Raw genomic sequence first — 20,129 nt, 5'->3', positions numbered from 1 at the left:
TTCCGCACAGGGGTCGAAGATCCTGGTGGTTTCTGGGGTGCTTTTCATCCATCTCCACATCCAGGCAGCTGCAGCTCCTGTTTTGCATCCCACTTTTGGCTTGCACCTTTCCAGCAGCTGTGGATCATCCCTCTTAAAGCTAAAGAAGCCTAAAACCTAAAAAAAAAAAAATTTAAAATGTAATTGTTAGGCAAAATGATTTAAGTGCTTGTGGACCTATTGAAGGGTGAAAGTCTGCTGAGTCTATAAACTCAGCCTGGGCTTCTGCTGTTCAAACAGGACAACAAAACTGGAAAAGCATTATTATGCAAAAAGTTTATTATCAACTGTTCTAAGATCTGTTTCTTACCAAGGCTATTAAGCTCTAGCTGTTAACGCTGTTAGTTAGACACTGTTGACTTTCTGCTGACTCTGTGCTCTCTAGGATGTGCCATGTCCATCTGCAGGGTTGGGGGTGCAGGTGGGGCAGTGGGGTGGTCTTGGCCCCAGCAGAGCTGAGGCTGCTGCCAGCACGGGCACTGGGAAGCACAGAGGAGCCTGAGCATGGGGCTGGAGACCCTCTGGGGCTTGGCTGCTGGGTGGTGGGAGGAAGAAGAGGGTCAGAGGGATGAGCCTCTGGCTGCCTGCTGCTCCGGCCGGCTGGGGAAGGGTGGGAGCAGCTGCTGGTGGAGGTGGAGGGACACTGGTGAGGCTGGGAGGTGCCCATTGCTTGGTGGGAGCTGGTGTGTCCCCTGCAGGCTGACCCCCTGGGCTCATGGAGGGGTGGCTTTCATCCACTGCTGGGGCATCCGAGGCTCTCCACTTGACACCAACCCTCCTCTTGCAGCTCTCCAGCAGGTGGGGATGGTCTCTGTTGAAGCTGGGGTTGTAGTAGTAGAGGATCTAAAAAAAACAAGGAAGAGTTAGTTGCCATCATTTCAGGACTGGAAAACCTAAAACTACAAGAACTTAGACTTTGAGTTTCAAGACAGGTAGCAAAGACACTCAGAGACCTCAGATTACGCTGAGTCTGTCTTTCTATTTAACGAGTTCAAACTGAGCGGATATAACTGAACTCTGTTCTATCCATGTTTCTGCCAGTCAGAGAGACTAATTACAACCTTCCTGAAAAGGACCTGAGAAGGAAATGAAACCCAGACCACTCGCTACCGTCCCCTCCTCCTCTGTTGCAAAGCCTCATTTGACATGAAGGCCCATCTCTCCCCCAAGACCACCGTGAGCATTAGTGGACGTGCAGAGCAGCTGCTGTACCTGGCTGTCAGCTGGTTCTTCTCTCAGAAACTCGGGCAGGGAGGCAGATCTTGGGACATCGCTCTTCAGTTTGGTGAATCCATAGAGGTTCATCTGCCGGAGGAAACTCTTCATGCTGTTCAAGGCAAAAACCTGCAGAGGTCCTGCCCTGCCCAGCACCTCCTCTTTGAAGAGCTCTTCATTGATGGCCACGCATTTTCCACTCAGACTCCACCGAATCGACTGAAACTGGTCGCTTTCCACCAGTTTCCACAGCTTTTGTGAAAAGTAGAGGGCTGAGAGCTCATTGGCTTCACCCGCCTTCTCCTTGGAAACAGCTAGACCAAAGCTTTCCTCGCTGGCCATCACCCTGGACAGCCAGGCCTTGTCCTGCCAGTCAGCAAGCAAAGGCCAGCTGGGGCCAGCTGTAGATACCAGTGGGACATTCTGACAAGTCATTGGGATGCCTGTGCTGCTTAGTGGGGACATCACAGCGCTGCAGTGGTGCCCTGTCAGAAGGGATGAGCCTGAGGAGACATTGCTGAAGAGCACTTGCTGCTTTTGACTCCCAGAGCCAGCGGCGGTGGGACTCCAGAGCCCAGAGGTCAATAAAGCTGTGTGGAACAGCTGTGGGCAGTGAGAGGACCATTCTGTGTCCGGTTGCATCCAGGAGTGGGTCTGCAGGGAGCAGCAGGGATGGCTGCAGCGTTGAGCATCCCAGTGCCCTATTTGGGAAGCTTTCCAGCTGGGCACCTCTGACACCTGCAGAAATGTCCTTACAGTCTGTGTTGGCTTGTTGCTGGATGCTGACTGTTAGAAAACTGTTAGGAAGAAGCCTCTGCCAAGCAGAGGAGAAGATAGCCCAAGAGACAGATAAAAGCCTTGGGGAAAAGGAGGAGCATTCTTCCAGTGCTCCACTTTTTCTAGTAGCATTGCAATACAGGGCCAGAGCAGGACAGCAGCTTTTTCTGAAGAGCAGAAAGAAGGAAGGGAAACTGCTCAGCAGAGACTTGCAGTTTCTCTTCTCTCCTGGGAACAGGGTGGTTCCTGCCTTCTCACTTCTCACTAGAGCATTGGAGAAGCAGCAGCTCCTGTAAGGAGAATCCTTTTCCTGACATCTCCTGCCCCAAAGCAGCAGGAAGTCCCTGATGTTGACCTCTTGTTCTTGCAACCTGCTCAGAAGGGGTTGCACTTCTCTAACTAATGGGTTCAGAATCCTTGGAAACTGCATGGAAGGTCTGGAAACAGCTGAGAAACTTCTGCTTTTGAGGTTTTCAAGTGTAGAGCTGGGAGAGCTGGGGTAGGTGACACACTGGCTTTGTTTCTGGCAGGAAAACCAAAAGCAGTGGCTTCTTCACCCTCTGTGAATGGCTTGGAGCGTTGGAGTGGGTGTGTCCTGCCTTTACTGGCAAACCCGTGGGTCTGGTGGGGAACAGGCCACCCTGAGCACTGCCACGGGAGGAGAAGGGTTGAATGCCTAAAGGGGAAACCTCACTTTCTGGATGCTGGCATAAAGTGTGGGACACTTACGACCAAGGTGCCAGCCAGGAACTTTGGCAGGTGACCTCTGTGTTGTGCCCGCTGCAGTTGGCACAGGAGGGCAGGGAGCAACTTGGGGTTGCTACCTCTTCCTCCTCCAGAAATACCCAACCCTGCATGTGCAGAAATTCCCTGAGTGAGCAGCCGAGGAGCTCAATGCCCCAGGCAGCAGTGCCAGGAAAGCAGACGAACCTTCTGTATCCCCAGCAGATGATGAAATGTCAGAAGTCAAAAGTGTTTGTCTGTGCACCTACCGAAGCCCCTCTTTTTGCCCTTGTCATCCCTCCCTGGACAGGCTTAGGCATGGGCTTGGCTCTCCCCACCCCGGCTTGCTGGGGCAGTGTCTCCATGTTCCTCACAGATGACCTGTCCCTGCTCCCTCCTCCTCCCCACTGCATGGCCCAGTTTGGTCAGGGGCTCCTTACTCACCCACGCGGGTCAGTGAGCACCTTTGCCTGACTCCTCCTTGCAGGGATGGATGGCTCTGGAGCCTGGTGGAGATGATCCCCGTCTCTCAGCTAGCGGAGATGGATGGCTCCGGAGCCTGGTGGAGGTGATCCTTGCCTCTCAGCCAGCAGAGCATCACACGCTTGTGCTCTCTAGTGCTAACAAACCAGGCTGGGCTCTTCTCAGAAATGACTCCACTGGTGGCAGATCAGTTGCTTCTCCTTGTTCTGTGGGTGCTGAAATAGGAAGTCACCCTGGGGTCGTGCTGTGCAAAGAGAGCAAGACAACTGGGAAAGATTTTTTCTTAAAATAGTTTTTTACTAACACTACTAGGGTCTATAGGATACCAACTCTAATAAACTATTTATGGATAACTCTATGGCGTGTCACAAGAGCGGAGTAGAAGGGCACCTCCCTCAGCCTGCTCACCACATTTCTTTTGATGCAGCCCAGGATGCGGTTGGCTTTCTGGGCTGCAAGCACACATTGCTGGCTCATGCTGAGCTTCTCATCCACCAACACCCCCAGCCTCTGCCCAGCCTGTGTTTGTGCTAGGGATTGCCCTAACCCACATGCAGGATCTCGCACTTGGCCTTTTTGAACTTCTTAAGGTTCACATGGGCCCACCTCTCAAGGCTGTCCGGGTCCCTCTGGATGGCATGCCTTCCCTCCAGCCTGTCAACCACACCACACGGCTTGGTCTTGTTGGCAAACTTGGGTGCACTCAATCCCTCTATCACTGATAAAGATGTTAAACGGCACCGGTACCAATACCAGCACCTGAGAAATGTCACTGGTTGCCACTTGGACATCAAGCCATTGACTGCAAGTCTTCAAGTGTGGCCATCCAGCCAATTCCTTATCCACTGGGTGGTCCATCTGTGAAATCCATGTCTCCAATTTAGAGACAGATGTCTTTGTGCAGGACAGTGTCAAATGCTTTGCACAAGTCCAGGTAGATGACATCAGTTGCTCTTCCCTAATCCACCAGTGCTGTGATGCCATTGTAGGTGGCCACCAAATTTGTTAGGCACAATTTGCCCATGTTGGCTCTCACTGATCACCTCATTGTCCAGGTGCCTTAGCATAGTTTCCAGGAGGATCTGCCCCATGATCTTGTTGGGTACTGAGGTGAGATTGGCCTGTAGTTCCCCATGTCTTCCTTTTTTCCTTTTTAAGTTATGTTTCCCCTTTTCCAGTCAGTGGGAACTTCACTAGACTGCCACGGTTTTTTGAATATGATGGCTAGTGGCTTGGCAACTTCAGCCACCAGCTCCCTCAAGACCTGCGGATGCATCTCATCAGGTCCCACGAACTTGAGAACCTTCAGGTTCCTTAGATGGTCTCAAACCTGATCTTCTCCATCCAAAAACCAGATTCAACTAACAAGCCAGTTCCTAACACATCTTGAACAGTATCCGTATTCAGCTTTTAGCTTTTGCTTTATTTCCAGGAAATCCTCAGCAATTCAGGCTTGCTCTGAGGGTGGAGCTTACCGAGTGTTCACACAAGCCAAGGAACAGCAAGCAATGTGCAGTTGCTGGCAGCAGGACAGACCTTTTGGGGTGGAGAGCCAAGACCCAGTGATCACAGCCACCTCTCCCATCTCTGCCTTCAGGAAGTGGCTCGTTCTGTTTTCTCCTGCGAAATGAGGAAGAGGAAGAAAGAAGCTGGTTGTCACAGGAAGATAGACAAGTCAAAAAAGAGAGGCGTTACAGCTGCAGTGAGTTTGAGATATGCTGCTCTGAGTCATCCTGAGGTGTAGGAGAAGCCAATGTCCCCTGCAGCACCTCAGGCTTCTCAGAAGAATTGATTTCCCACCACAAGTCACCCAGCCCTGCATTTCTTCATCAGGTTTACTCACTCTTGGAGAGCAAGCACATTCCTCTGCCTTTCAGCTCAATGCCAGCTCTGCAATGCGTCTGATAGATAAACCAAGCCCTATCAAGACCAAGAACATTCTTGTCTATCACCGTACCTTGACCTATTGTACAAGTTCTTTTTTATCAACTCCTGGAGATGTGGGAAGCAGCTGGAACATGGGATCAGGCATCTCAAAAATAGAAAGATCAGAAAGGTTAGGCTTGAACCAAGTGAGGCAGACAGCCCATAACCCCTGCCAGGAGGATGAGCAATGCAGACAGTGGATGCCTGATTCTGAAATAGAGATGTTTTTCCCCCAGTCACAGCAGAGGAATGTGTTTAAGTAACTGGCTTTTGGCCTTTTCTTTTGTTTACTCTTCCAAAGACAAAACCAAAAGTGACGCCATATCCTCCTTTATTGAAGCACAGAAGGAAGCATCTGGGAAGAGGCGGCAGAACATGACAAAGTCCAGACCAGCCTAAAGGGAGACATGCACAAACCCTCCTGCCCAGCCTGCTGAATATGTAGATATTTATCTACACAGCCTGCTACCACAGCCGGATGGAAAATACCTGCTGGGCTTCGGGATGCTCCAAGAAGCCAAGGGGAGATCAGAGGGAATATCACCCTCAACCCTTCCTCAGTGGTTGCTTGGTTTCTTGAATAACCACCACTACACAGAAGGACCATACTCTCAGCTGATGTGAGCAGGCTCCACAGCCTCCAGTGCAGCTGCATTCATACTTACACCAGGTGAAGAGCTGTGTGGCTACAGCCCGTTTTGAAGATCGTGGTGACTTTCAACCCTTAACCTGTACAAATACAAGCAGAAGAGTGGAATGTGGAAGTGAAACTTCCTGTGTGAGGGACTTTCCTGGAGAATCAGCATGAGAAAGGTGCTGCCTGCCCAGAGAAGCGCTGCACTAAACCTGGTGCTGAAGAATGGCCAAGCACTGGATGAAGCTGGGTGCTTTGTTCAGAGAAGAAAGTCCCTCTGCCAAGTGCGGGCAGCGGCTGAACACTGTTATAATTAGAGCTGAGGTGCCAGGCCACTTGTTTCCAACTCCAGTTATTTTTACCATGCGTCTTTCAGTATTTTATATTCACCTGAAGAGAGCCTGTGTTTGATTTCAGGGGGTAGGAGAACTTCATGCCAAGAGATCCAGTGTTTTGTTTTCCTAGTTATGCAGAATGGTCCTCATCACAAACCAAGGTGCGCCACAAAGGCTGGCAACTAGAAAGCAGAGAGGAAGGACCCCACTTGCTAAGTCAATTTCTTGAACAATTAGGGTTGGCAGCATTTAGTTCTGTCAAATTACTCCAAGGGTAATTTTTCTAATCAGCAAATGTTTATTAGAAACTGCAGAGGTACAGTAAGGGAAGGACAGGCTATTTCGTCTGCAACTGTCCTGACCTTCAGGGAAAAAACCCTCCAGCATAACACAGTTGCCATAAATACTTACACCATGACAAAAGATGTCAGAAATGCGAGCTGTTAACATTTCAGGATACTTAGCCAAAGTGAAACCTTATGCCTTCCAAACTGTGAGCTGTAGAGACCAGCAAGTTTTATGACAGTGTAATACGTTCTCCTAGAGTTTAGAGGGCGGGAAAGTGCAGCTGACACTGAACACATAATACTAATTTCTTTGAAGGAGGTTAATTTCCAAATGATACAGAACCGTCCAACTCATTGCCAAGTTCTGGATCTAAACCAAGCAAGTTCATAAAAGGGTTAGACAGATCAGTGCATAATAGGCTATGTCCTGGGCTCTATCCTCTGGCTCAGGGGATTTCCAGGAGCATAGTGCACACCAACATCTTCCCTCAGTGTCTGCTGCTAGCTGGATGGACCTTTGGCCTGACTTCTTGTCACATACAGTCAGCCAAGACTCAAGTATTGAAATGCTTAATTTTGTTTGCACAAAACAAAGCCTCCTTGCCTGGTTTGGGGTTTTACAGGCTTGTTTCTCAATATTTCATGCATTTAGTTCTTTCTTCTGTCTCTTGTGAGCCTGAGCAGCAGACACCATCTCCAAAGAGGGCATACACCTCCACACAGGGCTGCTGTGCTTCTTGTTTGTGAGGTATTACAACACACCGTACACATGGTCTAACCCCGGATAAATCCCATGCAGGGGATTAGTCACACTGATGTTGCAATCCTTGGTGTCGTGGCTAAAAATGACCCAAAGAAGAGAATTATGAGAATTTTCCATCATGGCTTATTTACATTGATTATAAACAAAGACACCTAACTCTTGTGCTAGCCCAACAACCACTTGTACTTGATGCTTGTTATCTTAGCTCAGGACTATGCTAGAGCAGATTTTCTGCCACACCTTTGGAATGGGCTGCCTTGTTCTTCCAACTTCAGCCAAACAGCAAAAGCATGACTTGACTGCAAACGCTTTACACGTTTCTTGCACAGTTACAGCAACAATTCCTTGCTGCTATAAAGCTGTACCCTGATCTCAGCTCCAGATGACATAATTATAAGCTAAAGGTTCCTAGTCCCAACCACACCATAAGCTCTTCCATTGGTGAATGTCCTTGTTCAGTGTGGTGCAGCACCAAACTCTGCCCCTGAGCCCAGCCATGGTTGCTGCTCTGCTGGTGATATTAGCACTCACAATGGTTGCTCTGGACTTAAACTGTGGAGAAGAGGCTTTAGCATGAAAAAAAAAAAAAAAAATCACTATTAAACCCATTAAATTGTTTTAAGTTGAACACATAGCTTGGCAGCACTAGGTTAATGGTTGGACTCTATGATCTTAAAAGTCTTTCCAACCTAAATGATTCTATATCTTTGACACAACCCCTTTCCAGTGAAGTGAAATACAGCTGTGCAGATGTGATGCTCTTACAGCTTTTGACCTAATGCTTTTATGCAGTAGAGGAGGTGGAAAGACAATACAAGGCCCACGCATGCTAAACCACCTTTGCAGCAGGAAAATCAAACCCTTTATGTAGTAAAAGCAACCACGAGAGTCAGGTCATGGGGCTAAATCAATTGGTCAGGTGGACAAACTGAGATACCTGACTGGTTTCCTTAGGAGTGGGTGACTACTTACACAGATTGTGCAACTCCTCTGTCTCTGCTCTGCAAACACAGCCTGATGTCCAAACACCAGTGTGTGTAATAGCCTTACTCTGCATTGATAGCCTTTGCGTGCATTTTGTAAATAAACAAACAGTGACTCGTAACTGATGGGCTTGGAGAAACTCAGGGCAAGGGTTGTAACACAGACTAAGTCATCACCTTCTCATTTGTGCAAAGATTCCATCGTACGTAATGGGACTGACTGCAACAGGGTAACTCCAGAGAGGAAGCAACCCTGGATGCTGAGGCCAAATCCTCCTGCTCGTGCTTGCCACAAGTAGCACCTTGGCTGTGGCAGAGTTCCACAGCAGCCCACGTTTGCTCCAGCAGCTCAGTGGCATTCGGTCTAACCAGCAACAGCAGCCCTGGCCTGGCAGGATATCCCACAAAGGTGGACGTTCATGCTATGTCCTCACCCAAAACCACCTCTTCCCCCCAGCACTGTGTGTACCATCCCACTCTCCAGATACCTACAATGAATCAGCACTGAGCAAGTGGAAAAAAAAGTACAGAAGATACTAGATAGAAATTAATGTTTAACCTTTGTCTGCCTTACACTACTGGCAAATAGTTGCAGGCAATCCAGAAATCTTTTCCACTCACTTGCTTTCTAACTTGTGAGCAACTTTGTGTGCTCTGCTATGCACACAGCTCCATCAATAGCAGATGTAAGGAAACCTGGTCCCTCATGGATTTAGTATTTGGATAATTAGTCTCTGCATGTTTGTTTTTTTTCTTTCATGGCTACTATGGTTTGAGTCTGCTACAGCCTCTTTCTTGGTCGCTGTATTGTAAGGGCTCTATCCACTGGTTATGTGGTTTCAGAAATCCCTTCGGGGCCTTTAAAAGCTTTACTGTTCTTTAAGCTGTTCTTTGAAGTGTGGCCACCACACTCAGAGCCGCTGGCAGGCAGTCAGCACAACCACAGCACAACTGTGTGCCACCACGACGTTCAGCTTAAAACAGATGGAAGAGGAAGCCAATAGTGAATCATGTAATAGCCTACCAAAAATCCTTTAAAACACGAGACAATGGCAATACGAAATCTAAAAAGGATCAAATCAGAAAATTCTTGTTTGTAGCCTCATCTCCTCAGTTCCCAGAGATACAGCCTGAACCTCCAAACCAAAAAGCTTGAACAGTCATGATCTAGCTACCAGATCTTCAGCCCTGAATGCCCTGACAGTAGGGAAGCTCTCTAGACCAAATCACGTTGTAGCCTCATCTCCTCAGTTCCCAGAGATACAGCCTGAACCTCCAAACCAAAAAGCTTGAACAGTCATGATCTAGCTACCAGATCTTCAGCCCTGAATGCCCTGACAGTAGGGAAGCTCTCTAGACCAAATCTGGAGTCTTGTTCTTCTCTCACAAACAGCAGCCAGCCACAACTGCCTGGCATAAACCCTGCTGTCACAGGAGGAGAGACAGTCCTTTATCCTTGCAGCCCATCACCCTGCAGGACTGCCTGGTACCACTGGAGAAGTAGTAACTGTATATAAATGGATGGCTGATTCATGCTGGGACACTGGTCTATTTTCTTGTCCCCCTAATACGGTCTCACAAGTACAAGAGAGCTGTAAAGCCAGTTCCCTGCATGGTCCCACTCCAAGCTGCAGTGACCACACTGAGCGTAGCAACCAGAGACGTCAGTGGCTTCCTGGAGGCTGTCATCCTTAAGGCTTTGTCTGGTGGTAACTAAGCCATCTCATTCTTCTTGATGAAGGCTTGGTGGGGAGGGTACCCTGCTTGGTTTACTTGGCAGTGGCTGAAAATACTGTGTGAGCAGGGGAGCAAGGTGGGCACAGGGACAGAGGCTGATGGGATCTGCAGAAAGAAGAGCAGAGCCATGCTAAGACCATTAGCTCAAGCTTCCAGTGACCTTACCCCACCTCTTCATCTCCCTCGACATGCATCGCCACGTCCTTCCTCTCTTGGCCATCAGGGCCCAGCTGTGCTCCTCACTCCCACCCTGGGCAACCCAGGCCACTGCTCCACCCCAGAAGTGGAAGCCAGGACCTGAACCCTGGCAGAGTGGGGGGCATGCAGGAAAGAACAACCTTGGGTTGCAGCGAGCTCACTGCAGCACCAACAGCCAAGGTGTTTTACTTCTTCAAGCATCCTCTACTTTGAAATTAATTCAAATAAAAGTTGTTTCATTCATAGGACAATTGAAGCTTGCAAGACAAGTAACTGGTGGGACAGCTACTCACTAGTGGCCCTAATTATTATTCAAGACCCAGGCTGATTTTTACTTTAAAGACCCTCCATACTCCAGTACAGCTCTTCCACTGCCCAAAATAATTCAGCAACATCTGAGGCTACCATTAAACTGTTGTCCCGTGGTTTGGGTGAAAACCTGCGTTAAACAACATCAAGACTTATCTTGAGATGAACTAAACAAAGTTGAGCAAACGAGAAATGTGCTCTCGCAACAGAAAGCTGTGCAGAGCCCCAAGCAGAGTGTTACTGACACCTCCATCTCAAGAAGTGAAGTCCAAGGGCCACGCAATCTCATCTTTTGTCCAGAGCAACAGCAGACACTTCCCAAAGATGTCCAAGAACACCAGCCTACCTGCACAGGTCTCAACCTGCCCTCCAGTACCTTGGGACTGGTTTATGTCTAGACTATAACACCTATTATGCCCTTGGGAAACTATCACAGTTCATTACAAGACTAGGTCATCTGCTTCCCATTTAAGAACTTGAGTTAAGACACTCCATCTTGCTAAATTTATGACCTCACCAACTTCTGAAGACAATGAGATACACATAAGCAAACTCAGTTAATCAGTGGTTAAAGTTATTTTTTCACAGCCCAATCATCCTTTAGTTAAGTTCCACAATTTCATGGCAAGAAGCCTCAGACAGGCCGGAGATGTTGGGAACAGGAGGCTCTCCCCAGTTACCACACAATACATACAATTCCTGGGGAGCTGTTTGTTGCCACTAATCGTGCTGGGAACAGCATTGTGCCCTGTGAAACAGTGGGCTTGATTTATATTAAAACCAAAAAGAGAAAAAATAGGGCAGCCTTGACAAGATCTGTCTGACTCACCCCTGCTGCTGTGTTTAATATTGTTGGAGAATTGCTCCTTGCAGGAAGCAATTTAGAAAAAGCTTGATAAGGAAAAGCTTGTGATGAGGAAAGCTCATCTGCTTTCCTGTAGACCAGCTGCACGCCTGCCCAGGACAGATGCACTTGGCACGTATATGGAGATGGCTCATACATACTGAAGGAGCAACACATTCAATAATCACACATTTATGAGACAGTTTCTAATCAAACCCTTCCTCCATGCAAAGATAACAGGCTATCCTTGACATTCTCACCACAAGTACACGACAGCTCCAGCACTCTGCTGTCTACAGCACACAGCAGCCTCGTTGTGCAAGGACCCACCAAGCCAATGTGACAATACCAGCCTCAGGGCACCCGTCCCCCGTCTAACGCAGAAAATCTTGTGCTAGAAACTTAGCCTAATCCTACATCTTAAGTAAGACTTCCAAGCTGTCTATGGTACACTGGCAGATCGCATGGCAGTGCCTCCGGCTAAGACACATGCCTGCTTTCTTCATGCTCCGCTTTGTGTGGGTGCACAAAGCATGGGAGATGTCTTTTTAATGTAGGTGAAAAAAAATGTCATTTTGTTCAAAATTTCACTGCTGTATTGCTTCCTACATTGACTTGCCTCTAGACTATTGTGGTGTGATGAGACGAGGAGGACTGCCTACCCTTGGCTTAGACAGCAGGAGAACTGGGGTCCACAGAGAGATCTTTATAAATTAAATAGAAACCACCAAGATCAAGATGCTGAAGAAGGAGGACAGATCAAGTCACAGACAGATGCAAGTCCTTTATGTAGACAGCACAGCAGATGCTGGTATAAAGCAAAGAGCAAAGGCTGCAGGAAGCGAGCACACCTAAAACAAAGCAAACAGAACCTGTATTCTGGGAAAAGATCAGTTGCACCTTCAAGCACAAGAGTTTGTGCCAGGCGCCTCCTGTAACTGGAGAGGCTTCACTCAGGCCTGGCAGGGATGAATGCAGCAACAGCTCAAGTGCCCAGCCAGGGGTTGCTCCTGCAGCCCTGCTACAGTGAGCAGCGCCACAGCCGTGAGGGGAACCTGGGGGGGACCCTGCAAAGGCAGAGGGGACAGAGCCCTCTCCTCACTGCACAACCCACCTCCCCAAACACCTCTTCATTGCCAAGAACACGGCACATTGGAAACTCATTTCCTAAAGTAACAACTTAGAAGATTGTGTTGTATCACCTTGATTACTAGTGAAGCCTGTGAGTGATTTCAGCTTCTCCTGCCAAGCCTGGTTGTCTCAAAAGCATCACATTTCAACACATTCAGGAAGGAAAACAGAAATCCCTCAGTGAGCAGGTAGAGAGGGGATCCCATTGGTGCTCTGGCTAAGGAAAGGCTGCAGCCCTATACCTGCCTGCTGGTGGTCAGCAAACACTCACACACACTTCCCCAAGCGGGAAGTAGCCAGGGCACAGGGTGTCTCCAGCCCAGCTGATATTTAGGGGATTTGGGAGTGAAGCAAGGATAGTGAGGGGTATTAAGAGTTATTGCATCAGAGGCAAGTATGAGTGAAGTCAGACAGAACCCGTTGTTCACTGGGCAGTTTGTCCCTTGCTTAAATCACAGCCGGGAGGTTATGCTAAAGGGCTTTCTCTTTTCTCCGAGGGTACCACAAGTTGTCAGCTCTGCTACAAGCAAAGTGGAGCAGCCCCAGGAGCTGGGTAATGGCACTGGCACGACACCGAGATGAATTTTGGTTCAGGTCCCAGTTTTGCTTTTGGCATCCAGAGACATTTGCTTGTTCTGTGTCCCCTTTTTACCCCTGGCAGGATGTTTTTTTCTCCCAGCAGGGACTGCTCCTCCAGCACATATGGCACAGGTTTCTGCTGTGCAGACACATGACCAAGGTCCTAACAACCTCCTAATTACCAAAATCAAGCCCAAGAAAGTCATTAAAGGAAAAACAACACCTGACCACCCATGTCAAGTCCCTGTTGTCTACCTTAATGGACTGTTACCCCATCAGAGGGCACGCTGGGTCTGCTTGCTTTCAGGGTATTGCACATCCCTCCAGCTGCAGTTTCCTCTCTCCAACTACTGTGCCCAGGATGAGTGTAAGAGGAACAGGCCCCGCTGCCTGCCACCTTCCCCAGGGGAACTTTCCCTGCTTTTCCAGAAAGAGCTGCTCAGTGGAGGAGCCCTACTAGATTTCTCCTACTTTTGAAATTGTTTTTTCCTTCCAGCTGGTGATGACCTACATAGTAAGCAGGTCACTGGAACATGAGAGATGTTTTCTGAGGCAGAGGAGAAAAGCCAAGCAGTTCCCCCACTGGGCGTGCTTCTGAGGACAAAGTGAAGCACTGTTTCCCAGGGGTCCCACTCAGCAGCCTCCTTCGTGCTCTTCCTGTCTGAAATCAGTGGGAGCTCCAGGGATCCCACCAGGGACACGAGCAGACCCTGAGCAGAACATCAGGCTAGTTAAGGACCAGCTCAACAGGGGACGGAGATGAGCTTCAGGAACATAAACCCTCCTCATGTGGGCAGTAAAGCTGCCATGTGCAGCCCCTGCGCACACGGCCGTGAGCCCGTGCCATGGCCCAGCTGCATGAGATTCAATCCACAGGGCAAGGGGAGCTCTCAGCAAACGAGCAGCAAAGAGTGAAGGAGAGAGCAGGAAGATGTGAAGGGGACAAGTTCCCACCATGAGCCCTGTGGTGCAATCCCTCTCCAGCTGAAGGAAGGATCTGGTTATAGCCAGTCTGCAGACCAGAGGAATACATGACCAAGTCATCCCCAGCTGGAACAGCGCCCTACCTGAAAATCTGGCAGGCAAGAAACACAGGTTAGAAGAGATTGAACTCAATTTGCTTCTTAAGCTGTAGTCATTTCTGCTCCTTTACAGGGAGCATTCCTAAAGGCTTCCTACAATGAAGTACAAACTAGAAGTGAGAACAATTTCAGTAGCCAAGAGAAGAGAGACCCTGGGATATCCTTTCAGCATCAGTACGGTTTAAGGCATAGCAGCACGGAACTGGACTGTCTCAGGATGTTGTCTCCAGCACCATCCTCTCTAAATCTTGCAGCTGATCTCCCGCCATCTTCAGAGCCCCCTCGCAACGCTGTGAAAGATATAGGCCAGCATATCTAATCCTTACGATGACTGGTGCACTGCAGGCAAGAAGCAGGTAGCTATATACCCAAGGGTAAGGCAAGAATCTATCTATTAGAGAATTGAATGTAACGTGATCCTGCCTGGGGCCCAGAGTCGGTCCCAGAAGGATACACAGAGTGAGTAACCAGAGCAGACAAGGGTAAGAAGCTCTCTCAAACAGCCTGATGGCTCAGAGAGCTCCAGTAACAATAGTGCAAGTCTGGTAACTAGGTCACAGTTATGATCCTTAATTAATCCTAAAGAGACCCCATCTGCCAGGGGGAACATGACAGGTAAGGTAGCTCATTAAGCCCAGAAGGAGGCCAGGGGTAATGCCAGACCCCAGCCTTGCCCCCAGAGGTTTGGGGACAAAATCCCATTCGGCAGCAGCAGCTGCTTTACCCAGCCCACTCTCTGCCAAGCTTTTAGCCAGCAGACACACCAGGCTCTCCCCATTCCCTCCAAGGAAGCAACAGCAGCCCAGAGCCCGTTCACTAGCCACTGCCCAAACCACACTGACATAGGCCATGAAACAGGAGAGAGACGGGATCAAAAACAGCCCAGGGGCAGGCAGACATGGAGCTCCAGCAAAGGAGCCTTACCAAATCCTGCTGGATAGCTGAGCCCTGGCTCCCTGCAACCCTGCTTTTTGCCCCCACACCCCTCTGTGCCAGGGCATGCTATCCCAAGTCATTTCTTCCCCTGACTCCTCTGGAAGAAGCTGAGAGATACCAGCTTCTCCATGTGTGCTGCCTCAGCTTCCACAGAGGGTTAAATTAACATGCTGGGCTCACAGCCACAGCCTGAGACACAGGTTCTGTAAAGGGGCATCAAGGCCAGTAGAGAAAAGGGCCTGACACTTCAGCTGAAGTTAGGAGAGTTCATGTGCCCGTAGGGCAGGTCATTCACTTGGCAGAAAGATTTGTCCCTGACCATGACAGCAGAGAATACATCTGGCAGCGTGTTGGCAGAGACTGTCTGAGGGCAAGGGCATGGATGGCTGACACCTGGGAGAACAGTCTAGGTGCACGTGATCTGCCCTGGCCTCTAGAGCTAGCTGTGTTTTGCATCTACACATGATTCCCACAAATGTCTTGATCTGCATAAATCCACTGGTGACAGGTAGATAAGCTGAGATAATGCTGATTGAGTTTTCAAGCCCCACTTCTGCTACCTGAGCAATTAAAAAGCAGCCACTGTCAGCAAAGACAGCAAAACCTAACAGGGCTTCTGAGGACGCAGCACAGAGCAGGAGCATTAAAAATAGATTTTTCAAAGAAGGGATGTGTGACTAATAAGCCTTAAACTAACAATTGTTGGGAGATGGGGGCAGCTTAGTACTAAAGCCAAGTCACCAGGGACCCTTATTAAGGTGTCACTTGTGCTCACTACCACCCCTAAAGGCACTGTGTTCAGCAAAATCCACAACTGACATAACTTCATACAATTAAACTAGAACAAGTAGCAAGGAGAAGAGCTGCCAAGTAAACACAGAACAGTATTTCTACCCAAGGAAACTTTGAATAGCAGAGAAATCAAAGTCCAGGCATACACACCATCACCGTACACATGAAAGTGCAGCTGGGTGAGGGACTGCACCACTGCGAGATGGCTCCAAGAAAATGAGGCCACTGGCTATCAAGGCCAAGAGACAGTGCAAGCACTTTGGGAAGGATGTACTGAAATCACTCCTTCCAATTAAAACACAAGCACAGGAAGCAGCTCTAGTTTATTTGCTCTTGTAATTGGAGCTTTAAATCTCAATTACTCGCTTAAAATCTTATTGTCCTTCATGGTAAATATATCTTGACAGGGTTTTTGCTGTGGAGGAGACACGTGGTTTTGGGAATCAAGCTGAAGCAAACATAGAAAAGGTTATCACCTTGCTGAGACAATAGTACAGAGAGTACAGGTAGTGGGGAACTACCAAAGGCTCAAAAGGGAACCCAGAGGTTGCCCCCTTCACTCACCCACGGAAGAGAGCACACTTCTTCACTGTGCAAAGCACCAGCCTCCTCTCTCCCACCTCCAGCCAAAGTGCAAGACCAGGCCCTACACAAGCCCTGAAGACCTTTCTGGATTTCAGCAGTAGATAGCACAAGGATCCAGAGGGTTGGCACAGCTTCACATATTAGAGTTGTTGGCTCCTGTTTTGCGGCTGAAGTGGTGGCTGCACCCCTCCAGGTATCCCACCCTCTACTACATGGTCCCATTCCTGCTGTGGGTTGGACAGGATGAAAGTCTGGTTCCTATCTTAGAGCCTGGCCTAATAAGTATGTATTGCCCAGCTTGACATCTCTTCCCAAAACTGCTTCTTCCAAGACATTGTTGCCTCACAAAATGCAGCTTGGCAAAAAAAGCCCAACCTTACACCTACAGAGATTCCTTAAGACACTCCATCAGAGACAGAAGAATTAATCAATTAGGGAAGTGATTGTCCCCCTGTACTCGGCACTGGTGAGGCCACACCTAGACTACTGTGTTCAGTTTTGGGCCCCAAACTACAAGACAGACATTGAGGTGCTGGAACATGTCCAAGCTGGTGAGGAGTCTAGAACACACATCTTATGAGGAGCGACTGAGGGAACAGGGGTTGTTCAGCCTGGAGAAAGGTTATAGAGAGGTGAGTGTTAGTCTCTTCTCCCAAGAAACAACGAATAGGTCAAGAGGAAATGGCCTGAAGTTGTGCCAGGGGAGGTTTAGGATGGATATTAGGAAAAAATTCTTCAACAAAAGGGTTGTCAAGCATTTAACAGGCTGCCCAGGGAAGTGGTTGAGTCACCATCCCTGGAGGTATTTAAGAGACATGTAAATGTGGCACTTGGGACAGGATTTAGTGGTAGACTTGGCAGTGTTTGGTTAACAACTGGACTTGATCTTAAATGTCCTTTCCAACATAAACAATTCTATGAACCTATGTTTGCACTTCCATCTCTTTCTAGGACATTTCCTAGAATCAGCCTGTATCTTCTTCACCCAGGGCATTTCCAAGAGAAAGCACATGCCTCTTGCCTGATTAAATGGAGGGATTCCTGAAAGAAGACATTAGATACTCCAGGTTCTTTACCACATCTCCTGGAGATACAAAGACACTACATTTTTCAACCATTACCACCACCTCAAGCCAACACCTGACAAGACTAGGTTTGCTCAGTACACCAAGTCAGAGGCTTTTAAAACTCACTCCTTTGAGTCCTCTAGCCCTGTAAATCTCAACTGGACACCAAGTCAGAGGCTTTTAAAACTCACTCCTGAGTCCTCTAGCCCTGTAAATCTCAACTAGAATGGGCTTCAAAGCAGCTGCAAAACCATCAGGTCAAATAAACTACATGCTGAAAAGGTTACCAGTGGGGTCACAGTACTTCAGGAAACCTCCCATCCCAGCTGTCCTGGCTGATCCTCACTTGCACTCCTCCTGGTACCGCCTGTGCTGCTTGGCAGGCGGAGTGGCCCAGGAGCCCAGAGCTTTGCGTGACTTGGGCTGTTTGTAAGACAGTGCAAACAGAGCACTTGGCAGCTTTTCCAAGAGTTCAGTACAAAGGCAAACCAGGAATGGAAGCCTCATATACTCAACTAACCCGAACACCTCACAGAGTTTCTCTAGTCTGCAGCTCCCAAGTTCAGATTTGGAGATACGATGTGCTAATTTCCTCCCTTCATATTTTAGTGCTGGCCCCTTCTACCCTATTGCTGCCACTCTTCTCATTTTAACACCTTCACCACCCTCTAACTTTATCTATAGAGCACGAGGAAGAACAATATGTCTTGCATCTCCAAGGTTAAGCAACAAGAGCTATTGCGAAATAGCACAGCAAACCCCATGGGCAGAAAGCACGAACACTTACACGGGGAGATGGAAAGATTTGCGGAGGAAGGAGCCAGACACCAAGAAGGCTGTTGCTCGTCCTTCCAGCTTTCTGCTGTGGCACAGGGGCTACGGTGTTACACAGACTCTCCTCCCACTCACAGGAGTGGGTTTGGCCTTGTGATGTTTCATAGACCCTATTGCCACACGTTTTCATGCTATTTTCATGTCTGGAACATCTCCACTTAGATGTGAGACATCCTTCTGCTCTGCTCCTTGGCCACTTCCTCTCAACCCTTTGGATTGTTTGTTTCAAGGAGCTAATTCTAATTGCTATACAACTAATTGCTATATAATTCTTTAGCTATAAAGTTTCCCTGACCATTGATGGAAACAATAAAAGATCAAAACTGCTGTACACTTCCCTCTGTTTATTGCTTGCTTTTTCCAAAACCGTTCTCAAGACTGTCTCAAGACCAGCTATATCTAGTGCTATGGAATGGCTGGATAAGGAGAAAAGCCACCCAGGTAACAAAAGAGCCACCCAGTTGCCTCACTGGGTACTTGTTCATGGGATAACACCCACACAGGAATTCCCAGCATGGGGCTAGTCAGGAGGGGGATTTTCCCCCACCTTCTCATGTCATCAGCAGGTGTTTCATTCTGAAATGCTTCTCCTTCTCCTTACTTCACTGAAATATCCATCCTTGCAGAAGAAATTAAAATACCAGATGCATAAGAGAAGAATAAGCCTTTGCTGAAATGAACCACAACTAGCCTTGCTTGTAGGTGTACTGTACCTACAATAGACATTTTAAGGTGACAGCCTTTTGAAATTCCATCATTTTCTGTCAATTTCCATCAATTCCATCCGCCCAAAAGAGATCAGAGACTATTAGGACTTCACAGGATGCCCTTATCCCTGTTTCCAGGCTGAAAATGCAATCTTATTTGTATTACTACACCTGGGAAAGGTACATCTGCAGGAAATCATACTGATTAAAAGCCTGTCTAGTCAGGGCATCTCCATTTTGACAAACAAAACTACATCAATTTATACAAAGAATTTAACTTACTGTGTCAGCCTGAGTCTCAGGTGGCCGAGGAGGAATGAGGGCACTTGAATATGGTGCTGCCTTGTAAGGTGTCCCTGTGGGCCCATGGGACAAGGATAAAAGTCAGAGACATTATTTTTCTTGTGGTGGTTTAGCCCCAGTAGGCAGCTAATCCCCACACAGCCACTCACTTCCCCCCAGCAGGATGGGTAAAAGTGTGAAAACTTGTGGGTTGAGATAAAGACAGTTTAATAATTAAAAAAGAGGAAAAAAACAACAAAGAGATAAAAACACTCACCAAACCCCCCCAAAAACCAAGCGATGCAAAAGAAAACAATTGCTCACCACTGACTGAGGCCCAGCCAGTCCCTGAGCCACAGCAACCCCAACCAAGCTCCATCCCCCAAGCTGCTGAGCGTAATGTCATATGGTGAGGGATGTCCCTTTGGTCAGTTGGGGTCGTCCCCTCCTGACTTTTCATGCACCCCCAGCCTACTTGCTGCCAGAACAGTGTGAGAAACAGAAAAGCCCTTGACACTGTGCAAGTGCTGTTTAGCAATGACTAAAGCATCCCTGTGTTATCAACACTATTTTCGTCACAAATCTAAAACATAGCCCCATACAAGCTGCTGTGAAGAAAATGAACTCTCTCTCAGTCAAAACCAGTACGTTTTTACAGCAGGCTAGCTCCTTAATTCCTGTTTGGAAACTCCATTTTTTTATAGAGAGCTCTGACTTCAGAGCCAAGTCCTTTCCCCACCTTCTCACACCTTCACACAGGAAGCCCTCAGATTGACTTTTTCTAAGGTACTTCTGCTCTCTGCTGACTACATAGAGAGTTCAAGCTCCTAAACTGGATGTAGAAGGTGGTATCTCTGCCTGAGTAGCTAATTAATGAGGAG

At 48.2% G+C, this 20,129-nt stretch overlaps 1 protein-coding gene across 2 annotated transcripts; it reads right to left on the bottom strand.

The window, feature by feature from the left end:
- Positions 1–49: 49 nt before the first annotated feature.
- On the bottom strand, positions 50–19,316 carry LOC106898296 (heat shock transcription factor, X-linked-like). 2 transcript variants are annotated; one of them, XM_014959455.1, is made up of 5 exons: positions 19,249–19,316; positions 3,199–4,857; positions 1,252–2,321; positions 350–882; positions 50–156 (listed from the first exon to the last, which is right to left on the bottom strand). In XM_014959455.1, exons 3-4 carry the CDS (start codon positions 1,894–1,896, stop codon positions 421–423), a joined length of 1,107 nt encoding a protein of 368 aa, XP_014814941.1. In that variant the 5' UTR covers positions 1,897–2,321; positions 3,199–4,857; positions 19,249–19,316; the 3' UTR covers positions 50–156; positions 350–420. The 2 variants fall into 2 exon arrangements, with proteins under 2 accessions (XP_014814941.1, XP_014814943.1); XM_014959457.1 differs by having other exon boundaries at positions 1,252–2,198.
- Between the last annotated feature and the right edge of the window lie 813 nt (positions 19,317–20,129).

The sequence above is a fragment of the Calidris pugnax genome, unplaced genomic scaffold (assembly GCF_001431845.1).
Source record: "Calidris pugnax isolate Ruff unplaced genomic scaffold, ASM143184v1 scaffold407, whole genome shotgun sequence".
Classification (NCBI taxonomy): domain Eukaryota; kingdom Metazoa; phylum Chordata; class Aves; order Charadriiformes; family Scolopacidae; genus Calidris; species Calidris pugnax.
The sequence above is the reverse complement of the archived record's forward strand: the minus strand, read 5'-3'. Positions and strand labels throughout refer to the sequence as shown.

Coding starts and splice junctions, on each gene's coding strand:
- LOC106898296 (XM_014959455.1), bottom strand. CDS start 1,896: ATGCAACCGGACACAGAATGGTCCTCTCACTGCCCACAGCTGTTCCAC. Junction 883..1,251: donor AAGAACCAGCTGACAGCCAG/GTACAGCAGCTG, acceptor TGTTTTTTTTAG/ATCCTCTACTACTACAACCC.